An 18,182-nucleotide genomic window follows, 5' to 3' on the forward strand; every position below is an offset into this window, starting at 1 on the left:
AAAAGCAGTTTCTATGAATTCATTCATTTATCCAAACAAAACTGTCATTGCGCACTGAACAGTGCATTGCGCTTACGAGAAAGTAACGCCACCATGAAAACACTAAATCAGTGCGCACGGACATTGCGCTTCTGAAAACAGATTACAGCAGTCTAGCAAGTAATGCCACCATCGTCATTTAGAAATAGAAACGTCTAGAAGCTCGCGCATTTATCGGGGATAAACAAACAAATGAATGAAATACTAAAACAGTGCGCACGGACATTGCGCTTCTGAAAACAGATTACAGGAGTCTAGCAAGTAATGCCACCGCCGTCATTTAGCAATAGCAATAGCAACGTCGAGAAGCTCGCGCATTTATCGAGGATAAACAAACAAATGAATGAAACACTAAAACAGTGCGCACGGACATTGCGCTTCTGAAAACAGATTACAGGAGTCTAGCAAGTAATGCCACCACCGTCATATAGCAATAGCAACGTCGAGAAGCTTGCGCATTTATCGAGGATAAACAAACAAATGAATTAGTAAAACAGTGCGCAAACACAGTGGGCGAGCACATTGCGTTTTGACTACAGCTGCATCGAGGAAACTATTACTATAAACAGATTTGGGTAAGGTAAATGTGGAAAATGTACTTACTTATCCAGTGCAGGTTCTTCTCCCTCAATGAAAGCGGCCTCGGCGACCGAGTCAACGCTATCGTCACTATCCACATCAGAGAGTCGATCTAACTCCTCAAGCACAGCTTCAACTCCAACAAATACAGTTTTCTTTGGTTGTTTACCCTTCCCTTTTCCTTTTGACACCATCGTTTTTATGTAAAGTCAACACGGGATGTCCAAAAACTTCGTCAACACAGTGTTTGTTTGGATACTCCACTAACTTCCTCTGTGTTTTCCAACCATCCCTCTTTGTGCGCACGGCGATTTCTCGGCTTCTGATTGGTCAATCTGGTCCAATCAGGTATCTTTGTAAAGGTCAGCGTCTCAGCTTTCAGCAGATCTGTATATTATGTGGCTAAATTGAGGTTTAGGTGTTCTGCAGAATGTTTGACTATTCATACATTTTATTTACGGTGCAAGTTTTGTATGGCAAAGATTAGCCATAACTGTGGATTATTCTAACACACAAGCACATAGAGAGGTAAAATGTGTTCGTTTTGAAGAAAACAACCTAACGAAACAGAATGTATAGCACTTGTGGCTATTTGTTACGGCACGAAGCAGATATCAGATCGGGAATGCGAGGTTTGTGTTTTTTCTTCAAAAATATTATGTTCATACTTTGTTGCTTATTCGACGATTGTTCAGCCTGTGGCAATGTTTTACTAAAATAAATGGTGGGACCTTATTCTGGAGAATGAGAGCTTTCATTTGACATATAACTTGCACATATTGTGTATACTTGAGCGTTATGGATAATAATTTTGCGTGATCATAACACAAAGATAATTTTTTCATATGATTAATTTCAGACTAATTAAATGATTTTATGTAAAATAAATGCCAAAGTGGTAAACTCTTCTCCTGAAAGTAGACATTCTACGCTTTCAAACGGTACCACATATGACTTTGTAGAGTGACGTGGACATTTAATAATTACACGAACATTTCGATGACGTTAATTTGGACCCGGTACCGGGTCCGCAAAGTTATAACACTAGACAGATCAAACTCTAAACTTCAATATAAACTAGACAAGACAAGAACATGACAATAAATTCACTTGACTTGGACTTAACAACAGAACAAACTTCTCACATAAAAGGTACAAAACAAACAAGCACAGGACAGCAAACACAAGGGTATTGAATAAGGAAGCAAATCAAAGGGGAACAGGTGACATGAATCAAACAATAATGGGATAATTATGAGGAAACAAGTGGGCGGGGTCAGGAGACGAGACAGAAAGCACATGGCTTAAATTAACAAAGCCAGTGCTTTCACACAGAACATGGGCCCGTCATGATCCTGCCTCATGACTAATACTAAAACAAGGACAAGAGGGCAGAATCATGACACTTTCTTGGTTTTCTATTTTTTTATTTTCATTTATATTCATCTTTATTTCATGTATTTGCATTACATAGAAGTTATTCACCTTGCATATTTAGTCAATTTTATTACAACTGTGTCTTCTTGTGTTGGTAATCAGAGGCTCTACAAGTTTGCCAGAATCTCACAAAATCCTTTAGATAAATTAGATGACAAACTCCCTCTAATTTACATATTTTCAATTTAGATCATTCGTATTAAAGTGTTAAAGTGAAATTCTTTAGCTGGTGCCCAGAGGTAAAGGAGGGAGGGGTCATCTGACACACACGCACGCCCGAGGTTAAACATCCCTCAAGTGCCCTGTGTATTGCATACTACATTAATTGATGCCCGTGTCAAAATCACTACAAAAATATATGGTAATGTCTGTTAAATCTGTAACAGCTTTTCTCATTATTTATGTCATTCATGCATCTTTGTTTTTTAAACATAATTTTGTACTTTTTATTAACAATGCCATGTACTGTTACTGTACACATTGTTCTTGTGGTACTTTGATGTCATATGCTGATCAGTAAAGTCAAATACATCGAAACACTTGTGCAGGTGCGTTTAATGATGAGAAACAAGGTTTACAACTTGTGTGTCAGCAAATGTATAGGTGCTGGTCAGTGGTCATATAATTAGAATATCAAATGTATTTATTTATTTTAATAATTTCATTCAAAAAGTGAAACTTGTATATTATATTCATTCATTACGCGCAGACTGATATATTTCAAATGTTTATTTCTTTAATTTTAATGATTATAACTGACAACTAAGGAAATTTAAAGGCGGAGTCCACAATGTTTGAAAGCCAATGTTGATATTTGAAATCACCTAAACAAACACGCCCCTACCCCAATAGAATCTGGACCTTCGGTTGATAGACCCGCCCCACACATACGCAACCCGGCAAGGATGTCGGTTAGTAGACACGCTCCTTACTGCTGATTGGCTATAAGTGTGTTTTGGTAGTCGGCCCGTCTTCTTTTCCAAAGCGTTTTTCAAACATCCCAAATTTGTACCATCTTCTCAGGTAATCAATCAAGATACAAAAAGTGTGCAAGACCTGTGTGATAAAATGAGAAATCATCTTTCTAGTATTTACAGTGTGTACAACATTGTGTGTCTATTGTGATTAACACAACAGTAACATCTGACCTATTCACACACAGGGCTGTAGATCACATTTTCCTCTACATGAGCTGGTCCACACTGAAAATATAATACATCATATAGAGTCATACTGACAATAACACAAATGTTACAGTAACATAAGCTAAAGCACTGAACTGAGATCAGAGTTTTGTTGTGTTTGTGTTTGTTATGAATTCACTTACTGCTTTAGGCTTGGGAAGTTTAATGACAGAACTATACATCACATCACATTCAGGATTCACTGAGGATGAATTAACCGAGTCGTCCTGTTAATAAAAAAAACATCTGTTTCTGTCTTTTTTATTTTACTATCAAACATGAAACTCTGACCTTGCTTGGACTTTTTCAGTCATTTTTGTAACTATTACATCACTTAAAATGTCACCGTCTCAACATGAATAACTAAGTCACTTTGGATTAAAGCTACCCTGACTACGTCAGACTTCGTACTTCCACTCAATTTCATCTCGCTTCTGTACTACGTCTGAGATATCTCCAATTAAAAGCGTCTTCCACCGGCCTAAAAACGAACAGAGGGCGGGCTGAGAGCCATGACATGACGTAGATACTAAGCGTCGAATGTACAATGTGACGTTTACAGCGGAACGCTATTCGCTCTGTTGTGGAGAATATTCCCGGCATTTGCCAACTGAAGCCCGAAAAAAGAGTGTTTGTTAAACATTTTGAATGGAGATGATGTTGTTGCCCTACTCCTGACAGGTTTTGGGAAAAGTTTAATTTATCAACTATTACCGATTGTCAGCGAGAATTAAACTGGGGAGGCCAAAATGCCGGCAAGGCGATAGTTGTGATTGTGTTCCCCTCAGTTGCTCTCATGGAGGATCAGGTAAAGGAGACAGCAAAACTCGATCTGTGTGCTGCACAGCTTGGCGTGCAGAATGATTGAGAAATCTTGGAGGGGAATTTCATTGTTCACAGTTAATGGTGGAGTGGACAATCATTCTTTGGTGACGTTCCTGATTAAACGGAAAATAAGGTAGGAAGATTTAATTTAATTTACATTATGGTTAGGGCTGTCAGGTGAAATAGTTTTTGAGTTTGGAAGGAGTAAGGGGGTTCCTCCACGTGAGGGGAAAGACACCGTAAGAAGAGTGTTCAACAAGCCTGATTTACTTCACAATCTGCAAAAGTCGTTCACAGCCATATTCACTCCGTTATTTCACTTGATGCATTTGTTTTCACATCATACAGTATTGTTCAAAATAATAGCAGTACAATGTGACTAACCAGAATAATCAAGGTTTTAGTATATTTTAATGCTACGTGGCAAACAAGTTACCAGTAGGTTCAGTAGATTCTCAGAAAACAAATGAGACCCAGCATTCATGATATGCACGCTCTTAAGGCTGTGCAATTGGGCAATTAGTTGAATTAGTTGAAAGGGGTGTGTTCAAAAAAATAGCAGTGTGGCATTCAATCACTGAGGTCATCAATTTTGTGAAGAAACAGGTGTGAATCAGGTGGCCCCTATTTAAGGATGAAGCCAACACTTGTTGAACATGCATTTGAGAGCTGAGGAAAATGGGTCGTTCAAGACATTGTTCAGAAGAACAGCGTACTTTGATTAAAAAGTTGATTGGAGAGGGGAAAACCTATAAAGAGGTGCAAAAAATGATAGGCTGTTCAGCTAAAATGATCTCCAATGCCTTAAAATGGAGAGCAAAACCAGAGAGACGTGGAAGTAAAACGGAAGACAACCATCAAAATGGATAGAAGAATAACCAGAATGGCAAAGGCTCAGCCAATGATCACCTCCAGGATGGTCAAAGACAGTCTGGAGTTACCTGTAAGTACTGTGACAGTTAGAAGACGTCTGTGTGAAGCTAATCTATTTTCAAGAATCCCCCGCAAAGTCCCTCTGTTAAAAAAGAGGCATGTGCAGAAGAGGTTACAATTTGCCAAAGAACACATCAACTGGCCTAAAGAGAAATGGAGGAACATTTTGTGGACTGATGAGAGTAAAATTGTTATTTTTGGGTCCAAGGGCCACAGGCAGTTTGTGAGATGACCCCCAAACTCTGAATTCAAGACACAGTACACAGTGAAGACAGTGAAGCATGGAGGTCATGATATGGGCATGTTTCTCCTACTATGGTGTTGGGCCTATTTATCGCATACCAGGGATCATGGATCAGTTTGCATATGTTTAAATACTTGAAGAGGTCATGTTGCCCTATGCTGAAGAGGAAATGCCCTTGAAATGGTTGTTTCAACAAGACAATGACCCAAAACACACTAGTAAACGGGCAAAGTCTTGGTTCCAAACCAACAAAGTTAATGTTATGGAGTGGCCAGCCCAATCTCCAGACCTTAATCCAATTGAGAACTTGTGGGGTGATATCAAAAATGCTGTTTCTGAAGCAAAACCAAGAAATGTGAATGAATTGTGGAATGTTGTTAAAGAATCATGGAGTGGAATAACAGCTGAGAGGTGCCACAAGTTGGTTGACACCATGCCACACAGATGTCAAGCAGTTTTAAAAAACTGTGTTCATACAACTAAATATTAGTTTAGTGATTCACAGGATTGCTAAATCCCAGAAAAAAAAATGTTTGTACAAAATAGTTTTGAGTTTGTACAGTCAAAGGTAGACACTGCTATTTTTTTAACACACCCCTTTCAACTAATTGCCCAATTGCACAGCCTTAAGAGCGTGCATATCATGAATGCTGGGTCTTGTTTGTTTTCTGAGAATCTACTGAACCTACTGGTAACTTGTTTGCCACGTAGCAATAAAAAATATACTAATAACCTTGATTATTCTGGTTAGTCACATTGTACTGCTATTATTTTGAACAATACTGTACGTGTGTTTACAGTGGAAGTTTGATGCGGCTAAGCTGGCGCAACACACACATCATAACCAAACATTATGTGATTGGCTTATGTTTACACTAGGGATGCACCGATACCGATACCAGTATCTGGTATCGGCCTCGATACCACATTTTCTAAAGTACTCGTACTTGTTAAAAGTCCTCAGATACCAGGGACCGATACCACAGTCTGAGAAATGTCTATATTTCTGCGGTGTGTAAGGGGTTAATCACAGGTGCCGAGTGCCCACCCCTGGGCCCCGTCTGCAGCTCAGAGCCAGGAGAAGGCAAGATGAGACAATGTCAGCCGTGTGGAACTATTTCAAAGTGAATGAAGACGACAAAACAAAAGTGGACTGCAAATTGTGCTCAGCGAAATTTTCAAGAGGAGGCTCAAAAGGTAGCGCATTTAACACAAGTAATTTAATCAAGCACCTAACACGACAACGAGTACAAAGAGTTTACCCACGCTTCTAAACCAACACAACCCACGCTGCAGCAAACTCTTGCAAGACGTGAGAAAATGTCCAGAGACAATCCACGTCCTGTTAAAATAACACAGGCAATTATCGATCACATTGCATTGAATTACCACCCACTCTCGAAGGTAGAAAATGTGGGATTCCTACGTCTCATCCATGTTCTGGAGCCCAGATATGATGTCTCAAGCCGCCGCTACTTGACTGACAAGAAGCTGCCTAAACTACGCGACTCCGTGAAAAAACATATCTACAGCCTACTGCAAGCCTCGTCTGCGTTTAGTTTCACCACGTATATTTGGACAAGCAGTGTTAGCCCCGTGTCGCTAATTGGCCTAACCTTCCAGTGGATAGACGAGAGTTTCACGTCGCAACAAGCCATATTACATGCGAAACAATTCCGCGGCTCGCACACCAGCCAGGCTATAGCGCATGTGTTTGAGGAAATGCTCCAGACATGGGGTAAACCTAAAACATCAGTACATGTTGTGCTTTGTGACAATGCCAAAAACATGATTAAAGCCATGAATGATGCAGGGCTCCCAAGTCTGCCGTGTGTCGCGCACACGCTCCAACTGGCTGTTCGTGAGGGCTTATTAGCAAAGAGGAGCATAGCTGATGCTATAGCAGTGGGGCGGAAAATAGTTGGGCATTTTAAACATTCTGCCTTAGCCTACTACCGCCTCGAGGACATTCAGGGACAGCTCAACCAGCCAGGACGTACAGACGCGCTGGAACCGCACGTATTACATGCTCCAGTCCAGTGGTTTTCAACTCCAGTCCTCGGGACCCACTGCTCTGCACATTTTGGATGTCTCCCTTATTTAACACACCTGATTCAGATCATCAGCTCGTTAGGATAGATTCCATGAACTGAACTGAGTGTGTCAGATATGAGAGACATCCAAAATGTGTAGAGCAGTGGGTCCCGAGGACTGGAGTTGAGAACCACTGCTCCAGTTCCTCATTGAGCAAAAGCGAGTGCTGGGGGTGCTCGGCAGTCTGTGACCAGATGTTCATATTTGGTCATCTTCCTTTTGTGGGCTTCTCCCAAGCGGTCCTCCCATGGCACAGTCAGCTCCATGATGATGATGTTCTTGGTGCTCTCTGAGACTAGAATGATATCTGGCCTCATCGTTGTGCTGACAATGTGCTGGGGGAATTTAAGCTGCTTCTCCAAATCTACAGAGAGTTTCCAGTCCTTGGCTGATGCCAGGATCCCTGCTGGTGCCTTCCTCCCTGCTTGTGGCTGTTCTCCTGCCCTAACAAATATTATATTCAGAGGCAGACATTAAAGTATTTTTACTTTCTACATAAAAGTAAATTTTTTGTATTTCGTAAATATTCGTATTTTATCCGTGTTTTTCAATGGAAAACATACATTCCAAAGCATATTATCATAATTTGTACTGCACTACATTTCATAATTTCAAGTTTTTGGTTTATATTTAATATTTAAGTACATTAAACATCTAGTATTTTTTTTACTTAAGTAAAAAGTACTTTTTGTACTTTTACTCAAGAAAGGAAAAGTACACAATTTTATGTAATTAGGTATAAATCCATTTTAATATGCAATATAAAAGGAATACACAGTATGATTCGATGCTTTAAAATGTAGTGAACATTTTTTAGTAAAGTAATTTTTTTCCCAAGACAAACACTCTGATAAAGCAGAGATCCTTGGAAAATTTACTCAAAGTACTCAAGTAGTGTCCGCCTCTGATTATATTATATTTTTGTAACTAAAATACACAAATACAAATGTATGCAATATATATAATATGAAATATATTTCCCTTATTACTACCAGAAAGCCAAATGGCTGGCATTTATGACAGTGGTTTAGGGGAAACTAAAATCTGTCCTATTTTTCCACATATTAATACATTCATGAATTTTGTTCAGGTATAAAGATCCCTTCTTCTCCCACAATGTTCCGGAGGCCAAGCTGCACCTGAAGCAGGAGCTGCAGATGATGTCCAGAGCTGAGGCAGAGGAGAGTCGGGCAGAAGCTGCAGAACCTCCTGCTAAACTGTTCCTCAAGGCCCAGGCCAGCACTGGCAGCTGTCTGGACACTCTATTTGAAGAAATTGCTAAGGAGCAGCCCCAGGCAGCACAGCCGCTGGCGGCAGGTGCTGCCATTGAGCTTGACGCATACCTTGGAGAGGCCCCAAGCCCTCGTGAAGACAGTCCTCTGAAGTACTGGGGTGTCAACAAAATCAGGTTCCCCACTTTGGCTAAAATGGCCCATAAATACCTCTCAGCCCCATGTAGCAGTGTGGAAAGTGAAAGGCTTTTTAGCTCAGTGTCACACATTATAGATGAAAAAGAAACAGGCTGACTGCTGATAATGCAGAAAAGCTACTTTTCTTAAAAAAAAAACTGCCACTCACTTTTCTAAATAGGCTCCATTAAGTGAGTCGTCTTAGACTCTATGTTAATACCTACCTCAGTTGCACTGACTGCCACAGTTCTATTTTGGTGGATGTTGTTAGTTTGTTCAAATATTGTGCACTAAATAGCAAAGATGTTTATTAATGCCCCTTGTGTTGTCCAAAGTTGCATGGTCACTGTTTAAATTTTTTATATATAATTATTTATTTTGTAATATGTTGAATACAACATGCTTTTCATTTTAAATAAATGTTCTTAATTCCAAACTTGTCCCTTGTTTCTTTGTTAAATTATATGACTAAAGCTGTTACCTGTAAATTTAAATAATTTTTTTATTAAGTAGCCTACTCGGTATCGGCGAGTACTGAAATGCAAGTACTCGTGCTCGTTTTTCAAAAAAGTGGCATCGGTGCACCCCTAGTTTACACCAATAATTTTAAACTTCAGACAAGCCCTTCCTCACGAGACGGTAAACACCTATCAATTATGCCCAGCCAGACTCTGTCTATGAAGCGTAGCAAATTAGCAGAGGATGGTTTTGCCATGCTATATTGAAGCATTTCAAATGAACAAACCTAAACATTATTACTCACTTCATCGCTGGCTTTGTCTCTTTCCTCAATTGAGATGTGATTGTTTTTTCTCCCTGTTAGTAAAAGAAGCAATTTGTTAGAGTTAAACAGTACTTGTTCATCAGTACAAACTAGGGCTGTCACTTTTTATTCGATATTCGAATATGCATTCGAACATGACGTGACATATCCGTATTCGAACTATAAATAAACCTTCCGGTTTTTAAAATGCCATGTTTAGCGCATTTTTTACAGTAACACCTCATAATAGGAAGGAGGCTGAGAGTGAGACCGACGGCAATTGTGCGCAAGAGAGTGAATCAAATTGGAACCAACATGAACCTAGTGTGCATGTCAAGATAGAATTATAGTTTGTATATAAAATTACATTTTTGTTTATAGTGTTAAATATTATAGCAGAATAAAAAGCTTGTGTTAATATGTTTGCATTATGAAATTAGCATGTATGAAGATAATTTCATAATTTTTACAACGCAATGTAAACTTTAAACAACAACAGCTTTTGTCTTGTAAACGGATTTTAAATGATCATGTGCTGACTGTCGCGTGTCACATAGACGACAGAGTCAAGTGAAATCTGCTTAAGCGGTAGTTTAATTTCATCTCAAATATCAAATGGTTTGCGCTCTCTATCATTAAAAACGGTCAAGCAAACAGCACGCACAGTAATGCACTTGTCTATTACAGCTCACAAACGCGCGAGACAGTCTATGTATGTGTGCTTGTTGTCAATGAGATTTCTTCTCACAAACAGGCTCAAGCGCGGGATGTGTGTGCTTGTCAATGAAGGGCATTATATCCGCGGAATTCAGCGGAGTTTTCCGCCGAAATCTGCGGCCGCGGATTTCGTTTGGGCTTGGCTATATGCCTTACTCCTGCTGGTGTGTAAGTTGTCACCTGTTCTGAGTCGTTGTTATTCATAAGTTGATAGCCTGCTGTTTCAAACATTAAGTTAAAAAAGTAGTGCAGACAGCCATGTTTATGACTGTCACTGTTAATAACTTCTCCATTACGTTTTTTTTTTTTTTTTGATGCGCGGGGGCACATAGATATTCGAATATATTCGGATACATTGCATGATATTCGATATCCGTTTGAATTTGATTTTTCTCAAAAGTGACAGCTGTAGTACAAACATACAAAATGATTTAAAGAATCAGCCAGAAATCAGTAAAGAGGGTTTTCACTGACGTCATGTTCATTGTGGAGGCACTTGGTGTAAAGAACTGAACGGAGTACAATGGAGTATTGTGCGCTATGGATACTTTCAGTGAATGTAGACATGTCTAAACAACAGAAAACGCGTCCAAGATGCAAAGGCATATAGGGAAGGACTTGTATGAGGTGCCCCTAGGGACTTTTTTCAGAATTACCATGCATATACATGTACTTTTCCTCTCACATACACATATGAAACCAAATTCATTCAAATACTAAAATGAAATGCTCACACACATACAAGTGAAATGCTTTTACAAACACAACTGAAACGCTCTCACACATACAACTGAAAATATTACATTCACAAACACAACTGAAATCCTCTCACACACACAACTGAGATGCTCTCATACATACAATTGAAAATATAACGCTCACACACACACACAACTGAAACGCTCTCACACACACAACTGAAACGCTCTCACACACACAACTGAAATGCTTTCACACACACAACTGAAATGCTTTCTCACAACATACTGAAATGCTTTCACACAACATACTGAAATGCTTTCACACAACATACTGAAATGCTTTTACACAACATACTGAAATGCTTTCACACAACATACTGAAATGCTTTTCAGTTGTGTGTGTGAGAGCGTTTCAGTTGTGTGTGTGAAAGCGTTTCAGTTGTATGTGTGAGAGCGTTTCAGTTGTGTGTGTGAGAGCGTTTCAGTTGTGTGTGTGAGAGCGTTTCAGTTGTGTGTGTGAGAGCGTTTCAGTTGTGTGTGTGAGAGCGTTTCAGTTGTGTGTGTGAGAGCGTTTCAGTTGTGTGTGTGAGAGCGTTTCAGTTGTGTGTGAGAGCGTTACATTTATAATTGTATGTATGAGAGCATCTCAGTTGTGTGTGTGAGAGCGTTTCAGTTGTGTTTGTGAATGTAATATTTTCAGTTGTATGTGTGAGAGCGTTTCAGTTGTGTTTGTAAAAGCATTTCACTTGTTTGTGTGTAAGCATTTCATTATAGTATGTGAATGAATTTGGTTTCATATGTGTATGTGAGAGGAAAAGTACATGTATATGCATGGTAATTCTGAAAAAAAGTCCCTAGGGGCACCTCATAGACTTGGACCACAAGAAAAGGCACGATATTTCGAGAAATTACAATTTATAGGCGGTGCAGATCCTTACGAGTTAGCTCCCTCTTCTAGGATCCGTGACGACCCGTTTCTTCCTTCAGTTACATATCCCGATATAGTAAACTACCTGGTTTTCATGCCGAGCCCATATGTCAATGTCAGCTTTATTTATATAGCCAATTTAAAATAGTCAGTGTCCTACCAAAGTGCTTTACAGTAAAATAAGCACACAGTAAAACAATAAAAGCAATAATTGTTTTTACCATTTACTATTAAAAATATTATTATCATTACAATAGAGAATTTGTTATGAGCAATTAAGCACACTGGCATTAAAGGCATTGCAGCGCAAATTTTAGTTGTGTTTAGGTAAGTACATTTTGTGCAAACACTAAAACTACATATTAAGTATTCTTTAAATAAAGCACAACAAGTAGAAGCATAATTGTTTTATACTTTATGTACTTTAATCACATTTCTAAAGCAATACTACTATTTTTCCTGAGCTTTGCCATCTACAAGCGACAACTTTTGAAAGTCGAAAATATTCCAAATGTTTTTCTCAATCTGTCCTGTTGGTACAACCTCAAACACGGCAATAATTAACCATTTTCCTTGACGACGTTCGGGATATATTCAGTGCCTGTGCTCTGTTGTGATGCAGAGTGCCTCCAATATGGCGACTTCCGCTCTGATGTCGCGTCGTGAAAACCCTCCAAATATATGTTAACCCATAAAGGCATACATCGGGTCTTTAGTGACCCATGGCATCATTCACTAGCCTCCCCTTCGATCATTTTTTTAATAATAGACCTCCAACTTCTTAGTATTCCTCAATTTATGTCTTAGCAAGAATTTAGAGATAAATAAGTAAAAATAATATTAATTTTAAGGTACAAAATGTATTGCCCACTAAAGAACCGAGGTATGTAACAGTGGATGAGAATAATAAAGTAATGTTAATTAAACCAATTTTTTCATGCTTTTTTCTTTTCTATTGGTGAGAAAAATGATGGGCAGCACATTGGTTCAGTGGTTGGTACTGTTGTCTCACAGCAAGAGGGTTCTTCGGTTGTGCCAGAGACTCTTTCTAGATGTTGTTAGCATGTTGTCACTGTGTTAGGGTGGGGATCGTTCTAGAAAGTCAATTTACCGCACATGTCTAAAAACATGCCAGCCTAGTCTCACTGTTAATTTATAGTATTAAAGGCGGGGTGCATGATTTTTGAGAAACACTTTGAAAAAGGGAGTCGGGCAGAGTACCAAAACACACTTGTTGCCAATCATCAGTAAGGGGCGTGTCTACTAACTGACATCGTTTCCTGGATTCCGTCTGTGTGGGGTGGGTCTATCAAAAGAAGGCCCAGATTCTATTGGGGTAAGGTGATTTCAAATGTTAACATTGGCTTTCAGAGATTGTGCACCCTGAAAGTTAATACGTAACTTTCAAAAACACGAAACATATGTATGTTTAAATTGATGCTGAAGCGTACAATGTAAACGTATTTGCAACATTTGTTCATAGCATTGTTACGTTTTAAAACTACAAAATGTAAAACATTTACAAATCTTTCATACACTGGGTTATTTTAAGGGATGAGCCGTTGGTGAAACAGCTGAGGCTGGACTTCTTTATTGGTTACTTCCTGTTTGTCACATGTATAAGTAGCCATGTTAATTCATTTTAACTTTAGTTAAAAAGTATTGCCAGTTTTCACTGCCTTACCAAGCGTTTTCATTGCCTGTTGTTTGTTTTCTTGTTATAATTATTGCGCCTGCTTTCTGGATTTTGCCTTTTGTTGGATTGCCCTACTGTTTTGTTTGTTTTGTTTTTATTTGGTTTATAGATCTTTGCCTTCCTTTTTGACTGATTCAACTCTTGCTGATTTGGTTGCTGTGTTTAAATAAATTGTGGGGGGGCCCTGTGTTTTGGGGGTGAGGGGGTTACATGTTTAATACAGCAAAGCCACTTGTGTGTTTCAGTGACATGCTGGACAGAATATGATACGTTTCTGCTTTGAAGTTGCTTTGAAAATATTTTAAAATTTGCCTGTTTAATATATGCATTTGCTGCCTGTGTCATCAAACACAATTGATCAAACTTTTAGACTTGACTAATTCTAGGCATAAGTTACCCCAAAAGATTGAATTTACAACAAAGGGTATGTAAGTAAGACTTCACGTGCTGTGTTTTTTTTGTAGATAAGCGCATGGTGACAAAAATGATTGACACGTCGTGCAAATGAGCGTTAAAAAACCTATATTCCGTTTTTGTCGCTGGTGCCCCGCACTCACGAGCGTAAAGCCTATATTTCATAGGAATAAATGAAAACATTATTTGCTTCGCGTCAGTGCACCAGAACAAGGGGGAAGCCAGGCACACTGGTGTGGAGCAGAGCAAGACCTTCAGCCTTTGTGCCGAAGCCCAGATGGCCCCAGCCCAATTTAAACCCTGTTTATACCTGGTATTAAGATGCGCTTTGGTTGATCAGATGTGGATGAGAGAGACACATTCACATTTACACCTGGTGTTTCAATCCGTCTCTTTTGTCCACTTTTGACCGCTTCTGTCCTGATTACTTTGTAGGAGTGGTCTGTGGGTGAGTCCCTCTGCTTTCATTTAAATGTGAACAGGAGAAATTATAAGTTTAAAGCAACACTATGTAGCTCTCCATGTAAGATTGTGCTTGCAGCCACTAGCAGGCCGCTCAGGTTGCAGCAGCAGTAGAATTTGTCCAGTTAAGGGTTGTTCTACCACTGAAATCATTTTAGAGACATTATTTAAAGGTCGAAAAACTACATAGTGTTGCTTCAAATTGACGCAAACTAATATGATGTCCGAGTGGGCTGCTTGTGTTGTTAGTAAACATGCAACACAAAGTTGACAAAATGCATGAATATAAATGTAATGTAATACTGACTGTGTTTGTTTCTAAGCATTACAGATGTCACAGTAACCAGAATCAGCAGCAGAAGCAGAACAATGAGTAGAGGCCACATCTTCAGATCATCATACTGTCTGTCATAATAAATAACAATGCTTCATGTTACCATAAATCGTACAGAGTGACCTTACTGAGCATATTTTAAAGGCCATGCTATTCTGCAAAGCTAGACAAGACCTACATGCAGGAAAGAGCACAGCTATATTTGAAGCTATATTTTATTATTCTCACTAACCAAAACAAAAAGTTATAAGAAAATAAATGTAATGCAAAATGTAGTGCACTGGAAAATGAATCTTAAAGCACAAATAAAATGACTAAGATTACAAAGTGAAATGTTTAACTGACTACTAACATGTCTATGGTGTCTCTTGTTGAGCTGCTATCTGTAGTCACTGCTGTCAAAGAGAAATGCAAACAATAAGTAACTGAATGCTTTATATTATCATTAAATCACCTACCACATTATTTAATTATTTTTGAATCTGAATCACCTGTTGTTGCATTAGTAACAGTGAATTCATCTTCCGAGCCTGAACCCAGATAAAGAAGATAAAACATTTTGAGTTATTTTTCTTTATCTAGCAGCTATATCTGTAGCTTTGATAACTGAATGAGTTTTACCATTTACTGTGAGTTGAACTGGGGCCTGTAGATGTTTTACAGAACAGTAATACCAGCCAGAATCACTCTTCATCAGTCCAGACATCACCACAGTCAAAGATCCTCTCCCATCATCACTGATCTTAACTGCATACTGGGATGTGTCAGATCTTCTCACTGTGTAACATCTCTTGTCTTTATATCTGCACACCTGTTTGTGTTTATTCTTATATTTAGTGCTGTAGAGACACTGTACACTGATGTTACCACCTTCATCTACACTTACACTGCTGGACATCACAGAGAGATCAGGAGCTGTCATCACACAGACAGATGATATTTGTCATTGACATTTATCAGAAACAAGAGCAATCTGATGATGAAGTGTAGAAATAAATCTCATACATGATTGGATTGTGATATAAAGCTGCTCTGTCACATCCAAGGTAACTCCTTCAATTTCCACAGCACACCAGTAAGTTCCAGTGTTTTGATCCTGCAGGTTTCTCATAGTGACAGTAAATAAACTCTGATCAGGATGATCAATTACTGACACGTCTCCTTTGGTTTCATTTGCATATGCAAGAATAGAGCAGTAATTGTAAGCTGCTTTTGCATGAAAACACCAGTATTTCTTGTGTTGGGTGTATTTACTTTCATAATGACATGGAATAGTAACATTACCACCCGTCTGAACAGTTACTGTCCTACATTCACCACCTACAATATATAAATACAATAACAACTTTTACAATTTCAGTTAAACAGAGTTTCTATAGAAACAATAGAACAATAGAAAAACATCAACACCGGAGGACATGAAACCTACCTGCAATAAGCCAAAAAATTACCAACACAAACTTCAGCCTGACTGTCCGTATGTCAAACAGCTGTGATGTTTCATTTCTCCATATTTTCATCATGTCCACATACATTTTCAATTAATTTGGTTGATAAAACAGAAACAGTCACTGAAGGAGAAGGAGATCATCTGTCATTACAGTGGCTGTATGTTAGATGTTTATAGCATCTTTCACTTCCTTGCATTTACTTTCATGGGTTTACACTACTTCGCAAAGAGACAAAAATAAAACTAAAGTAGGGAGTTACTGCAGTACTGAACTGTTTGTAGTCAGTAGGCACAAAAATACAACAGATCTTAGTTAAAGACTTTAATATGATGTGTGTGATTATCATTTGATACAAGAACATGTTGTATGTTCACAGATTCTGTACTGTCCATAACACAGCAAATATATTAAAGGTCATCTAATATTGTTTTACCATAATTGTATGTCACCTGTGTGTATACACAACCACATTGTAATGATAAAGAGCTGCACCTTTCTTAAATCCCTGTAAAACCTCAACAGTCTTATGTGACAAACAATCTTACTTTGTTCAGGCCTCCCTCACAGCCATCCAAAGACCACAGTTAGGTCATAAGCACTATTTTAAATATGCTTAATACATTACCACACCTTCCTTATTAACAATGAAATATAGTGATTGTCTTATTATAAATGGTGTATGATTTTGTTAAAGATAACAGTAAACAGGGAGGGAAGCAGCAACTCATTTCCATTTAAAGAGACACACAGAAATGGGCATTTTCAACGTGGTATAGTAAATGATTTATTGGGTATTTGGACCTGAAACTTTGCCATATAAGGTGACCTTTAAATGTAACTGTGACCTTTCAACTATTTACTTGTTGAATGTGAAGAAATGTCAATGTTTAGAAATTGTGAGTAAAAAAGGAATGGAATAATTTACTAATCTCATAAACTTATATTTTATTTACAATAGAATATAAATAACATATCAAATGTTGAAATTGAGAAATTTTGAAATGTCATGCCAAATATTGGCTCATTTTGGATTTCATGAGAGCTACACATTCCAAAAAAAGTTGGGACAGGTAGCAATAAAAGGCCAGAAATTTAAATGTACATATAAGGAACAGCTTAAGGACTAATTTGCAACTTATTAGGTTAATTGGCAACATGATTGGCTATAAAAAGCCTGTCAGAGTGGCAGTATCTGTCAGAAGTCAAGATGGGCAGAGAATCACCAGTTCCCCCAATGCTGCAGCAGAAAATAGTTTTCTGAGTTTCTCAGAGAAAAATTGCAAAAAGTTTGAAGTTTTCATCATCTACAGCGCATAATATCATCCAGAGATTCAGAGAATCTGGAACAATCTCTGTGCGTAAGGGTCAAGGCTGGAAAACCATACCGGATGCCCGTGATCTTCCGGCCCTTAGACGGCAATGCATCACATACAGGAACACTACTGTAATGGAAATCATAACATGGGATCTGGAATACTTCCAGAAAACATTGTCGGTGAACACAATCCACTGTGCCATTCGCCGTTGCCGGCTAAAACTCTGTAGGCCACAAACAAGAAGCCATATCTAAACATGACCCAGAAGGGCAGGCATTTTCCCTGGGCAAGGGTCATTTAAAATGGACTTTGGCAAAGTGGAAAACTGTTCTGTGGTCAGACGAATCAAAATTTGAAGGTCTTTTTGGAAAACTGGGATGCCATTTAATCCGGACTAAAGAGGACAAGGACATCCCAAGTTGTTATTAGCGCTCATTTCAGAATCCTGCATCTCTGATGGCATGGGGTTGCATGAGTACGTGTGGCATGGGCAGCTTACACATCTGGAAAGGCACCATCAATGCTGAAAGGTTTATCCAAGTTCTAGATACATATGATCCCATTCAGACGTCGTCTCTTTCAGGGAAGACCTTGCATTTTCCAACATGACAATGCCAGACCACATACGGCATCAATTACAACGTCAAGACTGCATA

The 18,182-nt window shown here is 38.7% G+C and overlaps 1 protein-coding gene across 1 annotated transcript; it reads right to left on the minus strand.

The window, feature by feature from the left end:
- Positions 1-15,095: 15,095 nt before the first annotated feature.
- Positions 15,096-16,294, minus strand: LOC141351391 (polymeric immunoglobulin receptor-like). Its single transcript, XM_073858078.1, has 5 exons — positions 16,211-16,294; positions 15,765-16,104; positions 15,381-15,674; positions 15,251-15,289; positions 15,096-15,154 (listed from the first exon to the last, which is right to left on the minus strand). Exons 1-5 carry the CDS (start codon positions 16,292-16,294, stop codon positions 15,096-15,098), a joined length of 816 nt encoding a protein of 271 aa, XP_073714179.1.
- Between the last annotated feature and the right edge of the window lie 1,888 nt (positions 16,295-18,182).

This window comes from Misgurnus anguillicaudatus, chromosome 2 (assembly GCF_027580225.2).
Source record: "Misgurnus anguillicaudatus chromosome 2, ASM2758022v2, whole genome shotgun sequence".
In the NCBI taxonomy this organism is placed as follows: Eukaryota; Metazoa; Chordata; class Actinopteri; order Cypriniformes; family Cobitidae; genus Misgurnus; species Misgurnus anguillicaudatus.

Bases quoted from the DNA above. Each gene is read 5' to 3' on its own strand.
- LOC141351391 (XM_073858078.1), bottom strand. From the start codon at position 16,294: ATGTATGTGGACATGATGAAAATATGGAGAAATGAAACATCACAGCTG. The intron at 15,290-15,380 runs GTAAAACTCATT...ATCTGGGTTCAG, and splicing joins AGTTCAACTCACAGTAAATG to GCTCGGAAGATGAATTCACT. The intron at 15,155-15,250 runs GTGATTCAGATT...TCTCTTTGACAG, and splicing joins TGTTACTAATGCAACAACAG to CAGTGACTACAGATAGCAGC.